The sequence below is a fragment of the Haliotis asinina genome, chromosome 2, assembly GCF_037392515.1.
Source record: "Haliotis asinina isolate JCU_RB_2024 chromosome 2, JCU_Hal_asi_v2, whole genome shotgun sequence".
Taxonomy (NCBI): domain Eukaryota; kingdom Metazoa; phylum Mollusca; class Gastropoda; order Lepetellida; family Haliotidae; genus Haliotis; species Haliotis asinina.
Genome location: NC_090281.1, coordinates 72,255,433 through 72,274,425, shown reverse-complemented (window position 1 = coordinate 72,274,425; position 18,993 = coordinate 72,255,433). Strand labels below are relative to the sequence as shown.

The 18,993-nt window shown below is 40.6% G+C and overlaps 1 protein-coding gene across 1 annotated transcript; it reads right to left on the bottom strand.

Moving 5' to 3' along the window:
• Positions 1 to 880: 880 nt before the first annotated feature.
• Positions 881 to 18,389, bottom strand: LOC137272846 (uncharacterized). Its single transcript, XM_067805253.1, has 18 exons — positions 17,904 to 18,389; positions 16,181 to 16,251; positions 15,635 to 15,752; positions 14,640 to 14,714; positions 13,815 to 13,903; positions 12,515 to 12,677; positions 11,840 to 11,923; positions 10,737 to 10,801; positions 10,140 to 10,217; positions 9,413 to 9,473; positions 7,866 to 7,995; positions 7,250 to 7,374; positions 6,341 to 6,454; positions 5,480 to 5,564; positions 5,144 to 5,181; positions 3,701 to 3,781; positions 2,503 to 2,637; positions 881 to 1,955 (listed from the first exon to the last, which is right to left on the bottom strand). Exons 1-18 carry the CDS (start codon positions 18,387 to 18,389, stop codon positions 1,839 to 1,841), a joined length of 2,115 nt encoding a protein of 704 aa, XP_067661354.1. The 3' UTR covers positions 881 to 1,838.
• Positions 18,390 to 18,993: the final 604 nt, after the last annotated feature.

Genomic DNA, 18,993 nt, shown 5'->3' with positions numbered 1-18,993 from the left:
GGGTATTTAGAGCGTCAAAATCTAAACGCCAACTCCCAAGAATGTACATAACACAACGAGTGAGTACTGTTCTGTACAAATTTAAGCACCAGTTTAGTAACAGCACCACGGAAGACACCCGAATCGGGTTATAAAGTATCAATACTGGAGTAAGAACCTGTGCCCTTGACGTGAGGAAAGAACTCCTTCACATTCTTGCTTCCCACTGCAAAGTGTGGTAATGGACGGGACAAAAATTGTAACCAGTTTTGTCAGTTCACTCGTCGCGCCCAAGACGAGAGAGATTTTTTCTAACGATAAAGTCATCAGTATTTCAGATAAATCATGTCGACATGTAAATACTTGCGGCCAAATCAGCCAACGCGTGACTGACATGACCGATGCGTGAAGATCCGGGTTAGAATTGATCTTCAGTAACCCATGCTTGCCGTAAGAGGCGACTAACGCGATCGGGTGGTCATTCTAGCATGGTTAACACATGTCATCGTATCCCAATTGCGTAGATGGCTTTTCATGCAGTTGATCACTGGATTGTCTGGTCAAGATTCGATTATTTACAGACCACCGCCTTACAGCTAATGAACTGCGGAGTACTGCGTGAATTTTCTAAATTTTCTAAATTTTCAAAGCTCTTCTTGCGCTCAGATAGTCGTATGTTAATGTTTGTATGGCACTCGCGACCATCTTAGCGCTAAAAGAGCTTCGAAAATCTAGGCTCAGGTCATCAGAGGTCCTTTTGTCCTCGTCACTGTAACATCTTTGACGGTAACATATGACAAGGAAGACATTCCCAGAACCTGTTCTGTCCACAGATTCCCATTTGATCTCAGCTGAGAATTCAGTTGTTCATTATAACAGAAAAAAATATTATAGCATTGAGAAAGGAATATATAATTGTCACATTTATTTTACTCTTTCACAAAGGATATATTTAAACATAGCGGATTTGCAGAGCCTATGTAGAGTAGCTTATATCAGACATGAATCTCACAATAAGTTGGAGATATCATAGTAGGATGCTATATCATTAAGATTACCATGATATTTGAAAAAAAAATTATTTGCAGTACGAACATTGAAGCTGATATTTCCATTCTACTTTGTAATCACGCAAATTTGAATTTTGGGCATACATTATGCAAGCATCCAAATAAAGCAAATATGGAGATCCTGAAATTGGTAAACAAACACAGCTCGTAACTAAGCAACTGTCAAGTGCATAATACACAAAACGCCCGTTATTCATGAATATATTCATAACCTTTGAGGCAGATTAATTCATATTCTTTAACTTCTAGTGAGCATTACATCTGACCAAGAGTGTTCCTCAGGGTTGGACTCATTCTACAATCCTTAATTTCAAATCTGTGGTGTAAACATGTTACCATGTTTGATAGTAGCTAAAATGAGAAAAGGGACTAACAGTCACTCGATGGCGATAAATATGATGCCGTCATGGTTGTATTTTAGATTAAGTGTGCAGTGTCTTTGACAAGTTCAGCCTTGTCACGTTTTGATTAGTTCGTATTTTCTTAACAAATTTGATATTTTAAGTGCACATAAATTGCATGGCTGTTCAGAGGCATCATATGTTTTCATCTTATCGGAACGCATCCCATTCAAAATTCGGTGGTCCGATTTTGGAGACAACCTTGACGAGCGACTTCCAACGTAACCTACTGACGCCAAGCATGACCTACGATCGTAGAGTGAATCCAACGCCTGACGCGTGGCACTAAAGACTGTTCTAGACCTAGACTGGAAGTGGAACTTTAAAATTAAAACAGCCATTCTCTTTACTCCGATGCAAATCGAGGTGTGAAAAATACTGGAGGTTGTCAAGAGCCGTCATATCTGGAGGTCACCTCGCTCACAAGCCCGCGCTTGTACTTGATCCAGTCTCGGTGAACTTTGATATGCTCGCGGATAAATGCCTGTGAAGGGTAGCTCATCACCTATAGAAGACAACATAGACCTGTTTTACTGCAATCTGACATTGTCCTAATCTCTAAAGAGATATGTTGTGCCGAATAAATGGGACTGAAATATTTATTAACCATAGCGACATGATACACACATAAATGTAAATTACTATGCAATATGTTAGAGCTGGAATACACTACTTCATTCTTGTCACCGCAACAGTTTACGCATTCCCAAACGATATGACTGGGCGAAACTTTAGGTACAAAGTGTTCATCTTTTAGGAATCAAAGCACGATTTGCCGAAAGGAAAATGTCTCTCAAACTGAACTAGTTTCCTCTATATGGTAAGCAGTATCTTTCCTACCTTGGGCGGTGGAATAGCCGAGTGATTCAAGACCGGGTTCGATTCCCCACATGAGCACAGTGTGTGAAGCCCATTTCTGGTGTCCCCCGCCGTGACATTGCTAGAAAACTGCTAAAAGCGGCGTAAAAAACTATATTATCCACTTCCAATTAGTGGCGACAAGCAGAGTGTGATGGGCACAAATTCTGTGAATCCACATTTGGGTACAGTACCATATCACTGACAACCCGGAGAGTTTTGATGTTGGCTTCCTGCAGGAAGAATTTCTTGGAGACGAAGAGGCACTCTGCTCCGTGGCTGACCAGGGTGAGTGAGGAGGTGGGTCGGTGCACCAGCGACTCCAAGCCCTGGGGTAGAGATACAAGGTGCCGTTATCCAAAGCATCCTTAGCGATACGATTAGTGTGAATCAATCTTATGGGGGTTACGATCGCCTGAGTACCAACAACGCTTTGTACACTGGCACCCAGGTTAAAAAAGGTGGAACATAATAATCAGTTGTACGGCACGAAATGATAAAAAAGCTTCATCCACTATACAGACCTCGTATATTCATTCACATTAACCTTCATCTAAAAAAGAAAACGTTTTAATCCACCCACTGCATCTTCAGCATGTCATGAGAGCGTCAGTCTGATCGTAAAGGTCCCGATCCACGCGTTCTAACATTACGTCGTAACTCAGAAGTGTACCATTAGCTTACGAAATTGTAGTGATACGAACGCTTAAATAGTAGATCCGGGACAACAGTTGCGAGTATCAAAGATATTTTAAAAAAAAAAAAAAAAAAAAAAAATGAAACATTTTGAGATGACACCCCGACTTGAAACCCTTCACAGTACAATATATCTACTAGTATATTGTATATACGGGTCATCTCAAAATTTTTATATTAAAAGAAAATCTTTAATCCTCCCAGTGATCGGGACCAGATGCTGCTGTCTGTAAACAAATACTAGAATTCCGCAACGACGAGGTAATTATTCAAAAGATGAAACGTCACTTTTATAATAACTTTACAAATCATTACACGAAGATTGTTTTTCGAGTTAATTAGCGCTATTATAGTCTGTTAGACAAAATCTTGGAAATGTCGTACCAGACACATATAAATAATACTATTCAATATAGAAGTAATAGATTGGATGTTGTTTAACGCCGCAGTATTCCAGCTACATGACGGTGGTCTGTAAATAATCGAGTCTGGACCAGACAATCCTGTGATCAACATCATGTGCATCGATATACGCAACTAGGATACGATGACATGTGTGAACCAATTCAGCGAACCTGGCCACTCGATCCCTTTGGTCGCTTTTGGATCCCTTTTTGCCACAAACATGGGTTGCTGATAATCAGTTCTAACTCAGATCTTCATGGGTCAAAATATAAGTGGACAGTGACTACTTACAAACACAGCACCCTGCTTGAGTTCCGCGACTTGTGCGAACGACACGGATGTATTTTCTCGGAGAAAGTCCAGTTTCTTCATCTAAAAATAAAACATCCAACATACACTTTTTAAGTATTAGAATGTGTTGGATATTGTTTCACTCAACATTATTCCATCTATATGCTGGGGATCTGCAAATAATCGAGTCTGGACCAGACAATATAGTCAACAACAGAACGATTGTGATATGATCACATGCGTCAACCACGTCAGCGAGTATGTTATCTGGCCTTTGATTAGTAAGTATCTTTTTTACCCATGGATACGACGATATGAAGTTCTCTTTGCAAAAAATGGTCATACTTTTACTCCGAATGCTGCCATGTGTATCAGTATGGCTCAACTATTTCTGTTTTAAATATTTGTATACCTCGCAATGTAACTGTGAGACAAATAATATGGTGAACTTCTTCATTCCATACACAACGTCCCAGAGTTTTTCCTTGCATATCACTTTTCACCTGAGGAAGGGACAAGGAAAAAGCCCTGAACGGTGTGTATACAATAAAAAAAGTTGCCATCCATAATATTTTGTCTGTTTCTTGCATACCAACCTCTACATGCATCTCAAGAATATAAATGAAGTGTTACACTGGGAACATGTGAAACTGCAATATACTATTGCGACAGTAGGTACGACCCCACCTGCTTTTGTAACCCGACATCGGTTTTGGTGTAGGTGAATTGTTGTAGGTGAGATAAGACCTAGATGGTTGTATACACAATGTCACGTGTTTGATGTTCTGTATGTTCACATTACATTCCCCGAATGTAATCATTCAAAAACTATGAATGAATGCATCATTCAAAAACTACCTGTTTCGATCCAAAACTACCCGTTAAGATCCCTGCTAGAATTGATCTTCAGCAACCCATGCTTGTCGTGAAGGGCAAATAAAGGGATCCGGTGGTCAGATTCGCTGATTTGATTGTGACATTCGTAGTCCAATGGTATATATCGACGCTCATGATGTTGATCACTGGATTGCCTGGTCGAGACTCGATTGTTTACTGATCACCGCCATGTAAACTGAATACTGCTAAGTTCAGTGTTAAACAACAAAGAAAAGAAACGTTCCAAAATATGCTGAAAGACATTACTGGTTAATGTCCGCTCTGGCTTTCGACAAGGAATGTAAGGCTGGGCTAGCCATTTTCACCGTGGCATCGCTCTCATAAGGTTAGCTGTAAAACTTACGTCAGTTTGGTGTAGCAGACACACACACGCGATAACCCCATTTCGCCGGACTACCATACAGCCGGTTTTTTGTTCGAACATTAGTTATCAGAGTTTTATATGATAACTCACAGATATCCTAAGCTTACAATCTCAGGCTTTGAAGTCTCAAACTCAACCTCTAACACCGGGGTATCTAAACTGGTACTAATAGCACTAGTTACGTTTTGGGCCGAGGTTGCCCTGGAGCTCGACCTTGATCCTGAAACAAAAGGAACACGACATCACATGATACTCCTGGTGGTGACGGTCACTGATACGGCTAAGACGAACATTCGATTCTCTGGTCAGATCACAGAGATGGTAGGAAATTATCGACATGTGTATACTTTATCAAACTACAAAAATACTTTAAAAATCATTCCAAAACAGACATCTTAGAGTTGAACATATTTCAAGTTGTCATATAAATAGTATTAATCGGAACTCATCATTTTCACCAATAAAACATTCACCGTTGGCCTGTTAAAGCGATGGTGGTTTGGGATATCAAGACATACCTAATCTCCTTTTGCTCATCATCTGTCGGACGGAGGGTCCTCTCAGTCTCATGGCCCAGAATGTGTTGTCTTCATCCTCCCCGCCCTGTGGAGTATATATGTCATTCAGCGTTAATATCTGGAATAAACCAAGACTAGTCTGGAGGGTGAATTGGGTTTTGCGACGCTTTTCGCAAAATTCCAAAAATATCATGACGGGACACATCATAAATAGGCTTCACACTTTGTACATATGGGAATCTAACCGAGCCTTTGGTGTGAGGGGCGAACGAACGCTTTAAGCACTGGTCTACACCCTCGCCCCTTTGTAGGTGAATTAACATCGATTTGCCATCGCCAATGATGCGTGCATGCGAGTGTGTCTATGCACTGACTCCGAGCCGACCAGCACTTCATTTCCTTTCATGCACCAAACAGGTCAATAACATGTACTATCTTTCAGTTTCCTTTGATTTGAAGTTCGTTGTATGGCCCGACGCTCTCCCTACTCTCCCCCACTGGAATGTTGCATTCTTACTGACGTAGAAGGAAATACGCTTAAGGCTTTCTGTTGTGGGATCTCCTAGTATATGCTAGCAGTCTAATTGTCATAAAGGAGAAGACAGATGTGGATGGGTGCAAACACACTTATCCCTTATTCTAAAGCTCACGTGTTTACATTTAGGTTCTTTCATTTGAGTCAGCTAACTGGATCATAGCATGGCAAAGGGCGGAACAGAGTACGCTTTTATTTCCTTTGGGGTTCTTGGGAAGAATGCGGCCCATTTCGAGACTACCGAAGGTTCGACATGTCATGGATCGACTTAACAGTGTTTGGCTGCATAAAATATCCTGTATTATAGAGAATGTAGCTTCGCCTACCATACTTCGTCGCCTGTCTTTCTCAGCACTGTCGTAGAAGCTGCTCATGGTCATGCTCTTCTGCAATGGAGGTGGACGTCGTACAGTTTGTGAGTTCCTCCAACCTCCCGAGGTCTGTAAATACGGACACACAAATTAAACAAACGAAAGTTATGTTATATTGAAATATAAATTACTTTTAGATGGGTGAAATCTCAAAATAAAAACAAATCTTCTGATTGGAGTGAGTTGCTAAGAGTACGCTGGGGAGAATGAGTGTGTGAAGCACCTGTAAAATGTTCCAGTCACACATCTTAGCATCTTACATGTTACACTCAGATGGCGAAATCAGTCAGTTCGTGAAATGACTAAGAGTATCAGCCATTTCTAGTCTTTTTTTTAGTAACAACAACCAGTATACCCACCTGTCCCCTTTGATGGTCCACCCCACGCTCTACCAGCTGTCGCTTGTCCACCACACCCGTCAGTAGTCCCACCTTCTGCCCACCTGACCCCTCTGATGTTCCATCGGCTGTCACTTGTCCACCACATCCGACAGTAGCCCCACCTTCGACCCACCTGACCCCTCTGATGTTCCATCGGCTGTCACTTGTCCACCACACCCGTCAGTAGCCCCACCTTCTCCCCACCTGACCCTCACATGTTCCATCGGCCGTCGCTTGTCCACCACACCCGTCAGTAGCCCCACCTTCTCCCCACCTGACCCTCACATGTTCCATCGGCCGTCGCTTGTCCACCACACCCGTCAGTAGCCCCACCTTCTCCCCACCTGACCCTCACATGTTCCATCGGCCGTCGCTTGTCCACCACACCCGTCAGTAGCCCCACCTTCTCCCCACCTGACCCTCACATGTTCCATCGGCCGTCGCTTGTCCACCACACCCGACTGTAACCCCACCTTCTACCCACCTGACCTCTCTGATGTTCCACCCCACGCTCCACCAGCTGTCTCTTGTCAACCACACCCGTCAGCAGCCCCACTTCCAGCGAGTCCCGGAACTCACTTGCTGTCCTCTCCAGGGCTGATCCCGTCTCTGCAATCAAAACCTGTTCGTCACGCTTTGTCACCTCTTGTAACCTACCTGTTCCTGAGGTCAGAATATATGCTACCTGTACACTCCGGATAAATGCCAGAGCTATCGCGCGTCTTTTTGAAAATACTGCACAATCTCCTATTAACTATCCCACAGCAGAGCATGGATGCTGCGACACGTTTTTCGGAAAATCGGATAACGCTATTAACAGACAGATCAAATCACGAAATACTCGGCAAACATCTACGACTTGCATTACTTGGCAGTTTTTTCTTCCTACAATCTGTCACGTTGTAATACAACTGGAATACCAATGAACTGGCCTTAAATCAATCATGTAGAGGTGAGTGAGTTTAGTTTTACGCCGCGTTTACCAATATTCCAGCACATTGCCTTCACACATTGCACCCATGAGGGCAATCGAACTCGGGCCTTAGGCGCGACGATCACTAAGCCACATCAAGTTAAAGAGTGTTTCAAGTCCATCGTACTTGGTCTGTTGTTCATTTTACGCTTCTCCGAGTAGTAAGGAAACGCTCTCTCCAAGTCCTCCCTTATCTTCATCGGTTTCTCCTTACGCTGGCTCCACTCTTTGTACGGTGCTACGAGAGAACACTTGCCCTGGAAACATATGAGTTACGATTCTTCAGAAAGTTCGCGTATTCACATTCAAATCCCATTTACTATTGTTCTTTATCATGTCAGGCTGTATCACTTACTCTCATTCTGTTTCCAGTGAAATTTACAACGTGTGATTCCGTCTGTAGTCAGGCAATTTACGCAGAGTTACCTCCCTTCCCTTGTAGTGACTCTACAACGAAGCGTGACAAGTTCTTGTCTGTGCTAAAGTGTTAATAAGTTGAATTACATCTGTTTATTACAGTACGGGAATGGGCCTGATTCCGTATGTTTTTGCATGCCGGTACGTGGCATTGGATTGTGAACATACAGGCAATCAGTTAAAATGCTCTACTCCCAGCTGTGAGACAGTGGAGCAGGTAATTAACAGAGCAAAACACACCATACTCCTCTGTGTGTTAGAATTAAACCCAGTCATTTAGGGATCAGTACACGTGACTGAATCTTTCGAAACCAACAATGCAGACATTTTATTCTAAAAAATCACATGTAGTGACAAAGGTATATTGATACATATTCAAACACTGAACAACGTCAAGGTTTTTTTAATGTGACAGCTAAGTAGGGAATAATCACATTTCATTAGATACGTCTTTTTCAATATAAGGATGTTTACAGAAATATTGGAGACGAAATTCATGTCTAAGGGAATTTAGTATAAGCGACAGTATAATAAAATATTCATCATAGACAGATGGTGTATAAAACTAGCAGATTCTGTTATATCTTTCAATGCCGTACCAAAGTTTAGTAAACCAGTGTCTGTGACAATAAGGTACTTGTAACAAAAAGGTTCTTAAAATAATGAATGCTTATACATTTTAAACATATACCCTTTCGCAGAGCCTCACCATAACTGCTTAAACTGATCAGTGATAACGAATTCTACATTATCTTTAGGCCAGTCACTGTTTTAACTGTAAATAACATAAATGAATGAATTAACTTTTGACTGCTCTCTTTGGTCATCATTATATGATAGGCCTCCAGCAAGTATTGATGTCAGCAGGGCTGTTCCATATGTTTGATAATCTATTTCATTATATCTGTATCTGTCGATATTCTTTATTGAAAACAATAAATGCTCTTTGACGAACAATGTCTTCTGCGTTAAAGGACTCGTTAATGAACTATGTCATCCGTGGGTACTCTACAAGGGATGTTCCCACTTTCATTGTACGGATGTGGAAGCAATACCTATGTGCACTCAACCATTAATTAATGTGTCTCACAACTGGGAGTTCTCACAAATACACCAGTTAAAATAATAAAGACGTTGTTATCATTTTCAGTTGTAATGTGTCAATGACGTACGTTTACCAAAACTGGCCGTTGCATTTCAGCTGACCTTACCTTGATTTGCAATAGTTGTAACTGTGCACGTTGATCACATACTTACTGACTTAACAACGATCAGATACCGGCATTCGCGGCTATCTTTCACGACAATTGACTCATCTCTGAAACATGCACATGAACTAAACAGCTTTCTGTATTTCAACTTGGTATACAGAAATGTACGGTGAAATGAATCTAGAGCCATTTAATATTTATCATTTCTTTATGATTAGTTCGGGTCGGAAATGATCGGGCTAAGAGACTCGATTTTACTACGTACGATAATGGGCCAGCGTGGAAGGCTTTTACTTCAAATGAAAATCTAGAGTTTTGCAATCGTATATTGTTTCTTTTCAAAAATGTTGTGATTGACTTACTTACGAAATCGGCGAAGAAATTTATAATTTAGAAATTCTACCGCTACACTCAGCGTAATGTTAGTATAAGTGTGTATTTTGCATAATGAGTGCAGCGGTAGAATTTTCTAAATTATTCATTTCTTCACCTGCTTTGTTCAAATTTGTAATTTTTGTTAATCGTCACATATAAAAATAATACAGAATTGCAAAAGTTTATCATTTTTTCTAAACTGTGATTCGAACGAGCACGTTCTTCATCCCTTGTCGACACAGTTTTTTACTCTACGACTGTTATATTCTTAGTTCTTAGACCGCTTTAGGTGCATGAGTTGTTCGGTCCCCTGGGAGTTGAGATTGAAAAATGCGATGTGCCGTTATGACTGACATCCAGTGATCGAGGGAAAACGATGAAGATGGTGAGACACCTACGGGATGAACTGGTAAAAAAAATCATCTGGCGCACTCGCAAACTCGCCGCAAGGGAAGTCTTCAAACAACACAAGCGATCTGAAAAAGTGCATGTCGTAGGTGTCACTGCATGATTAACTAAACTGAACAAAAACTATAATATCATAGCACTCAATCCCAGACGTTTTCTTCACTTGTTCTAGACTTTTTTTTCACTTTTTACGATTTCTGGTTTGAAACCAGTAGCATGAGTTATACCACATCAGTTGCATCACATGATGCTTAATGAAAATTATAGGCTAACATCTAGTGTCTGGAATGGACATATTTTACAGGCGGTTGCTAAATTAAAATCATAAAATATTATGAAAAAAAGGCCCTGAGACTTTCTTCATTTTCAGAGTTGCCACATATTCTAGACTTGCGTGGGCTTTAATGTCGTAAATGTTTGTTTCATGATCTGCATGACAGTGAGTGGGCTTAAATGGAAATGTTTGTTTCATGATCTGCATGAGAGACTCTGAACATGCATGTACTCTTGAAGTGGATTCTTTAAAGTTCCTTTTTATCCATGTAACTTTTGTAAGTCCGATTGTGATGTATTCGAGGTGTACTTACTGGCAAAACTGTATGTGACTAAGCCTTTGGTGAATTAAAGGTTGACGGATTATGACGTCGAAATCCTGAAATTTATCAAGATATGCTATCATTTAGGAATCGTTACAACATTCAGTCAGATTTAATCTGTTTTACTGTAAAACTGTTTAAGTGATACTAACTTGCAGATAATATAATCGTCATTTATGACTAAAGGCTAGCCGTATTAGCTTTTGGCTTCAGCGCATGAGGAGACGATGTATTCCTACAATGAATTGGGTCAAGGGGCAAGATTCTGATATAAAATGTAGGCTTCTAACAAAAGCAGCATCGGTAACGAAATGAATTATTCAGTTAATTAATCTGTGGAAAATAACATGCCAAAGTTCCAAACAGTATGTATGCAATCTAATTTTGACAAATTATGAAACACGAATATCCCTTTATATGGTAGGTACATCACATTAACAGAAAGACATCCTGTTTGTTAATCCACATCTAAAAATATTTTATTAATGATTTTGTCATTTATTCCAAGAAGCGATAGGTATACATGATTTAATTTTAATGTAGCTTGTATGAAGGATGCATACCATTTTGTATTCGTATGTACTTTATATATTAGTAATACGAAAATAAATATTTTGTTTCTTCAATGAAAACAGTTAAGAAAAATGTTGCTCTTAACTTATCAGTGTATATCAAGGTATTTATCTAACGATTAGCGATCGCACTATTGATCTATTGCTTCCCCGACATCGTAATACCCCAATACCCCTACATGGTAATACCCCAATACCCAGCATGGTAATACCCCAATATCCCGACATGGTAATACCCCAATATCCCGACATGGTAATATATCATTAATAGTTTACGTTCACGTGGCACTAGGCCGTAGGAGATATTTATCCGACGCAGTTGAACGACAAAATGCGATATCGGTTTCTTTTGAATACGTTTGAATAACAAACATTGCTTGCAATTAATGCAATAATGAAGACAAATGTGTACTCTGCGCCACTTTAAACGCAATTTTACATATATTACCGCGTGTCAGTGACGACAGGATAAAAAAAGCCCGCTCAGACGCTCGTCCTTTTTTCTACAAACAGTGATCTCACCTCTTTGAGCACGACCAGTAATTCCACGGTGGTTTTGCATATGACAGAAGCCGTGCGAGTGCTCCTCTCCAGCAGAGCTAGTTCCTGCAAGTCAAGGAGTTTGTAGTGAGTTCAGTTTTACGCCGCTTTTAGCAATAGTCCAGCAATGTCACAGTGGGGAATACCAGAAACGGGCTTCACACATTGTGCCCATGTGGGAATCGACCCCAGGTCTACCGCTTTAACCACTAGATTAACTTACTGCTTCAAGGGAACAGACAGGATGTAAGGAGAGGCGAAATGGTGTTTTAACGTATTGCTAGCCAACTGAATGGCACAGTATACAGACTCCGCCCCTACTAGTCTTTGTCTTAACTACTTTATCTCCCTAGACAGGGTAACAACAAGTATCATAGCTTATCGATGTTTGGTGTGACACGGCAGGGCATCGAACCACAGTCAGCAATACTACAGTTGCGGTGGACCGTAATCAGTGAAATCCGGGAATAGCAGAACAAGGGCTAATACCATAAACAACAGTTCACGATGTGTTGGTATCATGGTGGTATTATGGTAGGTATTATGATCAGAGCCTGACCACCCAGTTGTTTAATTCTCTTAGGATCAACAGTTGTTACTTGTGGTGTATTCTGGTTGATTTCCCCGGCAGACGTAGACTAACACATGGGTATATACCCCAAAACAGTCCCCTGCCGTGAGTTCTGAGACGGTCCTGGTGAACTTCTTGCCGTTGTTGGGGTTGACATCCTCGATGTTGACGATGAGGGAGCCCGTCAGGATGAAATAGAAGGCGGAGGGAGGATGCCCTTGTTTGAGAACGATGCGTCTGTCTTCGTACCTGGAAACATTGGATTGACTGACTGACGATCATGATGATGAATATCGACGCTCATTATGTTGATCACTGGATTGTCTGATTCAGACAGTATTTACAGACCACCACCATATAACTGGAATATTGCTCAGTGAGGCGAACAAACACCCACCCACCCCCAAACTCCCCACCGCCAAAATCCCCACCCCAAATCCCCACCATTAAAATAAATCAAATAAAAACCAAAATCTAAATACACGTACAGTAGATTTTAAGAAGCGGACGTAAAATCTCTCTTTATCGTCGTATATGCACTTCAAAACGTGATTCTTAAATGTTCTGGAATATTCTGGAAAATGTCTGCTGTTGGGGTTTCGGGGATATGAACGTTATGTAAGAACAATCGGGTGATGTCACTATTTGTTTGTCAGTGGAATTTTCGAGAATATGGGACGGCTCAGGAAAATATTCGCGCACAAGTTCATGTTTTGAAACATTCCACACACTATAGTAACCAACCACAGGGGTACCATCACAGTCTGAAGAAACAGATGAATGACTTGACACTTCGTATGACAATGTTTATTGACTAATTGTGTCTCATGACACCGGCAAAGATCGTATGATTTAGTCAAACCGGAATAAAAGAAACATTCTCATACATTCACACGGCGCAAACTCGCGCAGTCATGAGACAAGGGGAACTCCCGATCGCTAAAAATAGAATGACGTAGAATGAAACAGCTAAAATTTCAACCAATCAGCGCTGCTATAACATGTGGAGGCGGTGTGTACGTACGTGAATGCTGTCGCCATTTTTAGATCTGCTTGGTTTGAATAAGACGCATTTACAGTCACAACATCTATATACAATTATGACGACTTGGTAGATACATTTAAGGATACATTTGCAATGCAAAAACATAACTAAGAGACTGTAAAAGACATATTTTTTGCCGATATTTCGGTAAATGTCGCATTATTGATTGTACGAGTTACTTCCCTTTGTGTTAGTTCCGGGGCAGTTATGAAATGTCATGATTGGTCAAACATCAGAAAAAGCTGTGAATCGCAATTAGTCGTGAAACCTCTGAGTTATGTGTTTTATGAGTTACATGCACTATATTCACATACATTAATGTTTTACATACTATTACTTACTTCTGGTATAACATATATTTGCACATGTGTATTTGGACGTCAGAGGGATAATCACGAATGGAAGCGTGTCCCCGGATATACGCCAGAATCTGCATAATGAAAAAATCGATCTGTTGCTGAAATGAATGTCTCAAAATTTATGTGTGATGGTTTTTCATCCTTGTAAACATGCATTATGAAAAATAGCGCGAAGAATATGTAGTACAGCATCAAAATAAGTATCTGATCTGCCATTTTGAGCATTTAATCATACATAACTGAGCAAGATCAACATCGAGGTGTGTGGCGTTTTGTAACACTGTGTTTTGTGAATGCTCATATGGCCAAATACTTATTTCAGATCAGATTTAGCATGAACAGTGATGAGTTTAAATGTAGTCGAGAAAATCATTTATTTACCTCATTGTATTTACGCTCAATCAACTTTTGAGAAAACGAGCTAATTACTGTCATAAACAGCACGAAAACACGAAATATAAGTTCATCAACATATCAGAGGAATAAGGATGAAGCTCAATGAAAACTAAATCATGTATGGGATGAATGCTTGGAGGCATGGACGAGACTGTCAGTTAATTTATCGTATATGTTACTGAAACACAGAAGCGATTCTATAACCTGGCATCGAGTTTCGTCTACCTTGACGACACTGGGGACAGGGGTGGTGACATCGCTAAAGATTTAGCTCGTCACTTCAATGACCTTCAATTTCCATAAGGAAATATATGAAACCCACGACAGAAATTTGCTACATGTGACTTAAAACCACATTCGCCCACTCTTTCGACATTAAGTGGATGTGTGACACGCAATTTTAACTCTTACCATTTTGATATCCTTGGCAGTTCTGTCAGACGGTGGTATTTGTAAGAGGTGTTCTAGCCTCTCTCCCTTTCGTGGCTGAAGTAGAGCAAATCACAAAGTGAAAAAACAGTTAATGTCACGTATCAAGTATTCATGAGATATTAACTAGCATGATGCCCTATATACAATTCGGTGGAAATATCACCTTATGACTTACAAGAGGCTACCCGTTTGATACATGCATGTCACCCGTACTGTCATCACCGTTACATGTATGTTACCCGTTTGTATGTCACCTTGTTATAATATGTTACCTGTTATGCCATCATTGATTGTAACCCCTGTTGTGTGTGTCGCCTTTTATGTAGCCCTGTTGTGTGTGTCGCCTTTTATGTAACCCCTGCTGAACGTGTTGCCTGTAACGTTATATGTTTTCTTTATGTTGTAGATACATAGCTTCACTGTTGTGAACAATGCGTGGCCTCCGTGTTCCGTGTAACAATGTTACCCCTTCACCACGTCACAGTTACCTGTTCCTGTGAGTTACCTGTGTTTGAGTCACCCTCTTGTTATCCGCATATGTTACTCCCACTTGCACGAAACAATCTTAGCGCTACGACATTCTTTAAGCCCATGTTGAAGAAGCTTCGTGCACGTCATCCCTGTGTGTTAACTCTTGATTTAACCAACTCTTGATTTAACCAACTCTTGATTGGTTAGTCTTTGTTACCTTTGTTAGCATAGGATATTCATGAATGTTTGTACAAGTTGCCCAGTTCTTTTTCCGATGTTACCCTTGGTTACCTGCTTATGTTACTCCTGCATGTTGCGCTTAACCATATATTTATTACCACACGTTGCCTGCATATGTGACACTTGTGATTTCTGTGTGTTACACGCGCGTGTTAATCTCTGTCACCTGTGTATGTTACCAATGAGTTACCCAAGCATATGTTGTCTCCTATTGACTCCTGCGTTACCCTTCTTGTTACATGTGACAAGAAGCGCCGTCTTACCGGTGCAACCATGGTGAAGTTCAGGGGGTTGAACGCCAACTTTTTGTTGAGGTCATCCTGCACGTGCAAATACATCTCCACCGATGACCAAGAGCGAGTGTCATGCTCACCCACGAGTCTGGAACCATATCGTAACATAAAAATATAGCTACAACATTACCGCATACAACAGGAGGTTCGTCTTATTTCTTTGTGCTCTCCTCCGGAAGTCCCTGTTTCAGGAAGTGCTCCAGGAAGTAAAATAGTAAGGCCCCTTTACAGACAATACATGTTGATTTGGTCCTGACCACTTACCGACGTTTCAAGGTCTGGATTACAGCAATCATAAACTGATGGTATATATGAAGTTTCTGAAGGTTTAGGCATTTCTGAAGGTGTAGGTATTACCATAAAGAACGTAGCTACAAGACGCCATCTTTTCGTCACTTCCGGTCTGTTCCACTTGTAGCGAATAGTCACTACAAGTACACGTGTACCAATGTATGATTACAATTACATTATGCAACCCATTCTCTGTACAGTGTTTGTAAAGACGAGATTTTTTACCTTTTTAGAGTGTTGCAGATGCTCGATATGATCTGGACGGCCCGCCCGATACGCTGGAAGCGAGCCAAGCACTGTAAATGTATGATGGAAGAACTTTCTCTTCAAAACGTTTTCAGACATTTCTATGACAACAGCAGCGCTTACACATCAAATAGCACGGAAGGATTGGTTCCTATACCTTGATTCGAAAAAAGTACATGTATTTACCACGATCTGCGGCAACGAATTGTTGTTGATGATGTTATTGTAGCAACGTCCCACTACTAGGCTATGATGACACGCAGACAGTGAGGTTATTGATCATCATCGGATCCTGACACAACTAAGGGACGCAAATCAGCCAGGTTTGCTAAGTCCTGAAAGAAACTATTTGTTTATTCGGACCAAAGGCCACGCCTGTACATGGTCCTTGCTCAAAATCCTTCCAATCGCAGGCAGCATAGACGGCCCGTCACTTTATGTTACGAATTTCATCATAATTTACATACTAATATCTAGTCTCTAAAATCAGAAATCATGAAAATGTATGTTATATAGTATCCATTTTCAATATAGCTTCCAGAGAAAAATGTTAAATTATCTTAATGAAGTGTAATGATAAGGACACGAGAGGTTCTCTTCCATTTCAGAATCCGCAACATTTGTAGACTTGCATGAGCTTTGTTTGATTCAGGGTCAGTTTGATAGACAGTCGATAATGCCTCTATTTAACACACGCATTGGGCAATAGTCTGTCGTAAACTGAAACAAATATATCCAAGAAGTCCATGTCAGAATAGATTACAACAGTTTCTGAAACTGAAGATGGTATGTGGTATGTGTTGTAGCCTAGTGGTTAAAGCGTTCGCTCGTCACCCAGACGTTCTTTTCTGTTTGTGTATTTTGACAAAAATCGGGAGGTACACTTTCCGAACCTATTTCTTGTATATAGGGTACTACTAGGGCTGCACGGTACTACCAGTATACCGGTATGTCACAATACGCTTTTCAAACGATACGTGTTGTAATATTTTTTCCAAGAACCAGTATATTGGGTAAAGAACATATATGGAATATTTGTGAGGATCGTTATAGTTCAATTCAAAATCTGCACATACTTCCATTTACAACAGATGTTTTCCTTCGTTATTCATTAACAAAACTGCATACTGTTATAAGATCAATTGTACAAAGAAGGAAGATAGAATCCATGATAGTACCAGCTAATTTTAAGATTTTTTATCAGTACCTTATATGTTTAGAGACTTATAATGTAGAGATATGATTTACATGCCAAATTAGTGTCAGTCAGTGTCAAACACTCCAGGTCCCAATATTTCACAATACGGGACCATGAATCGCAATATAATGCAATATAATAAATATACCAACACACAGCCCTAGGTATTACCAAGAAGAACATAGGTACAAGACGCCATCTTTTCGTCACCTATTCGTCTATTGTGCGCCATCGAATACCCACTACAAGTACTCGTGTACAATACCTGGCTTCTATTCTCCCCATCTGTGAACTGTGTTAAGCCCATTTCTGGTTTTCCCCGCCGTGATATTGCTGAAATATTGCTAAAGCGGCATAAAACCAAACTCACTCACTCACTCTTTGGGCTCATTATATTTCATGACTTTAATTTAGGAATTTCAGGATGTTCATATCATACACTGGATATCAGTCTAGTGGGGTTTTATTGCACTGTGATAGAAACAAGGAGGAATTGATACTCACAGTTTCTTCTGTAATGTAACTCTTCGGCGGAAGGATTTGCAATGACCCTTTCCGACTATCCCTCCGCCGCCGAAGTGAAGTAATTCCAAAACGAGGCGACACTTTCACACGACGATCCTTCTGAAAGACTCTAGGAAAATTATCTGCACTTGTGTCGGTGTTCGTCGTGGATAAATCTGATCCACCAAACTCCCGCTGGATAATCCTAACATAACTATCCTCCGTTCTCGCCAAAGAGGCGCCAACTCGAACGCTGAAGTCAATTTTACGCTTGGTTGGATCTTCATGGTTCACGGGGTCATGCAAAAGAGGGATTCGGAACGTGGCATCGATAGTATGTAATGTGTCTTCTGACTGGTCAGAATCAGCTTCCTTCATAAGAACCGTTTTCTCATTGGTCTGTTCTTTAAGACTGGTTTCTTCTTTACTGAACGTACACGCAGTGGGTAATAAAGAGCTTAGTTCGGTAACTGCACATCCGTCCATGTTTTATATGTTGAGATCCGCTCGTTTCTTGACCCTCAATGGTCAGTTTTTCATTTTGAGAAGCGCTACAACCCGTGGCTTGGACATCCAGAAAACCTTCCTGAAACATCACGAGGGGGTGTGTAAGCAATAATTCAGCCACAGTAAAGATTGGGATATCAGGAATGGTATTAACATATTTTACCCATCTGAGGAATCGAAACGTCCGAGCAACACTTCGGACAAGGTTATTAAAGTTATTACTGGGAAATTCACAGAGGATTATTGGTCTATGGGTCAAACTCTGTACTTATAGAGAAGAGACACGTTACGCGTATCATAAAAAGTCAGTGCAACACACATGATTCACTAACTCCTAACCCCAAAGAAAAGCCAAATTGCAAATGGTACAACCACTGACAGGTATTTTGACCAGCTTGTAATTTACGGAACAGCAAAAGAAACGAAACAATGAAATCTCATAAAAGAAAGCGCTCATGGTTATGCCTTCTGTTTAGTAGCTTGATAAAAAAAAGTTGCGTTTCTTTTTCTATCCAGGATACGAAACCCTCCTTTGGGTAGATTGTTTTGGGAACCTCTTCATATACAGGAATGAGATACCTCC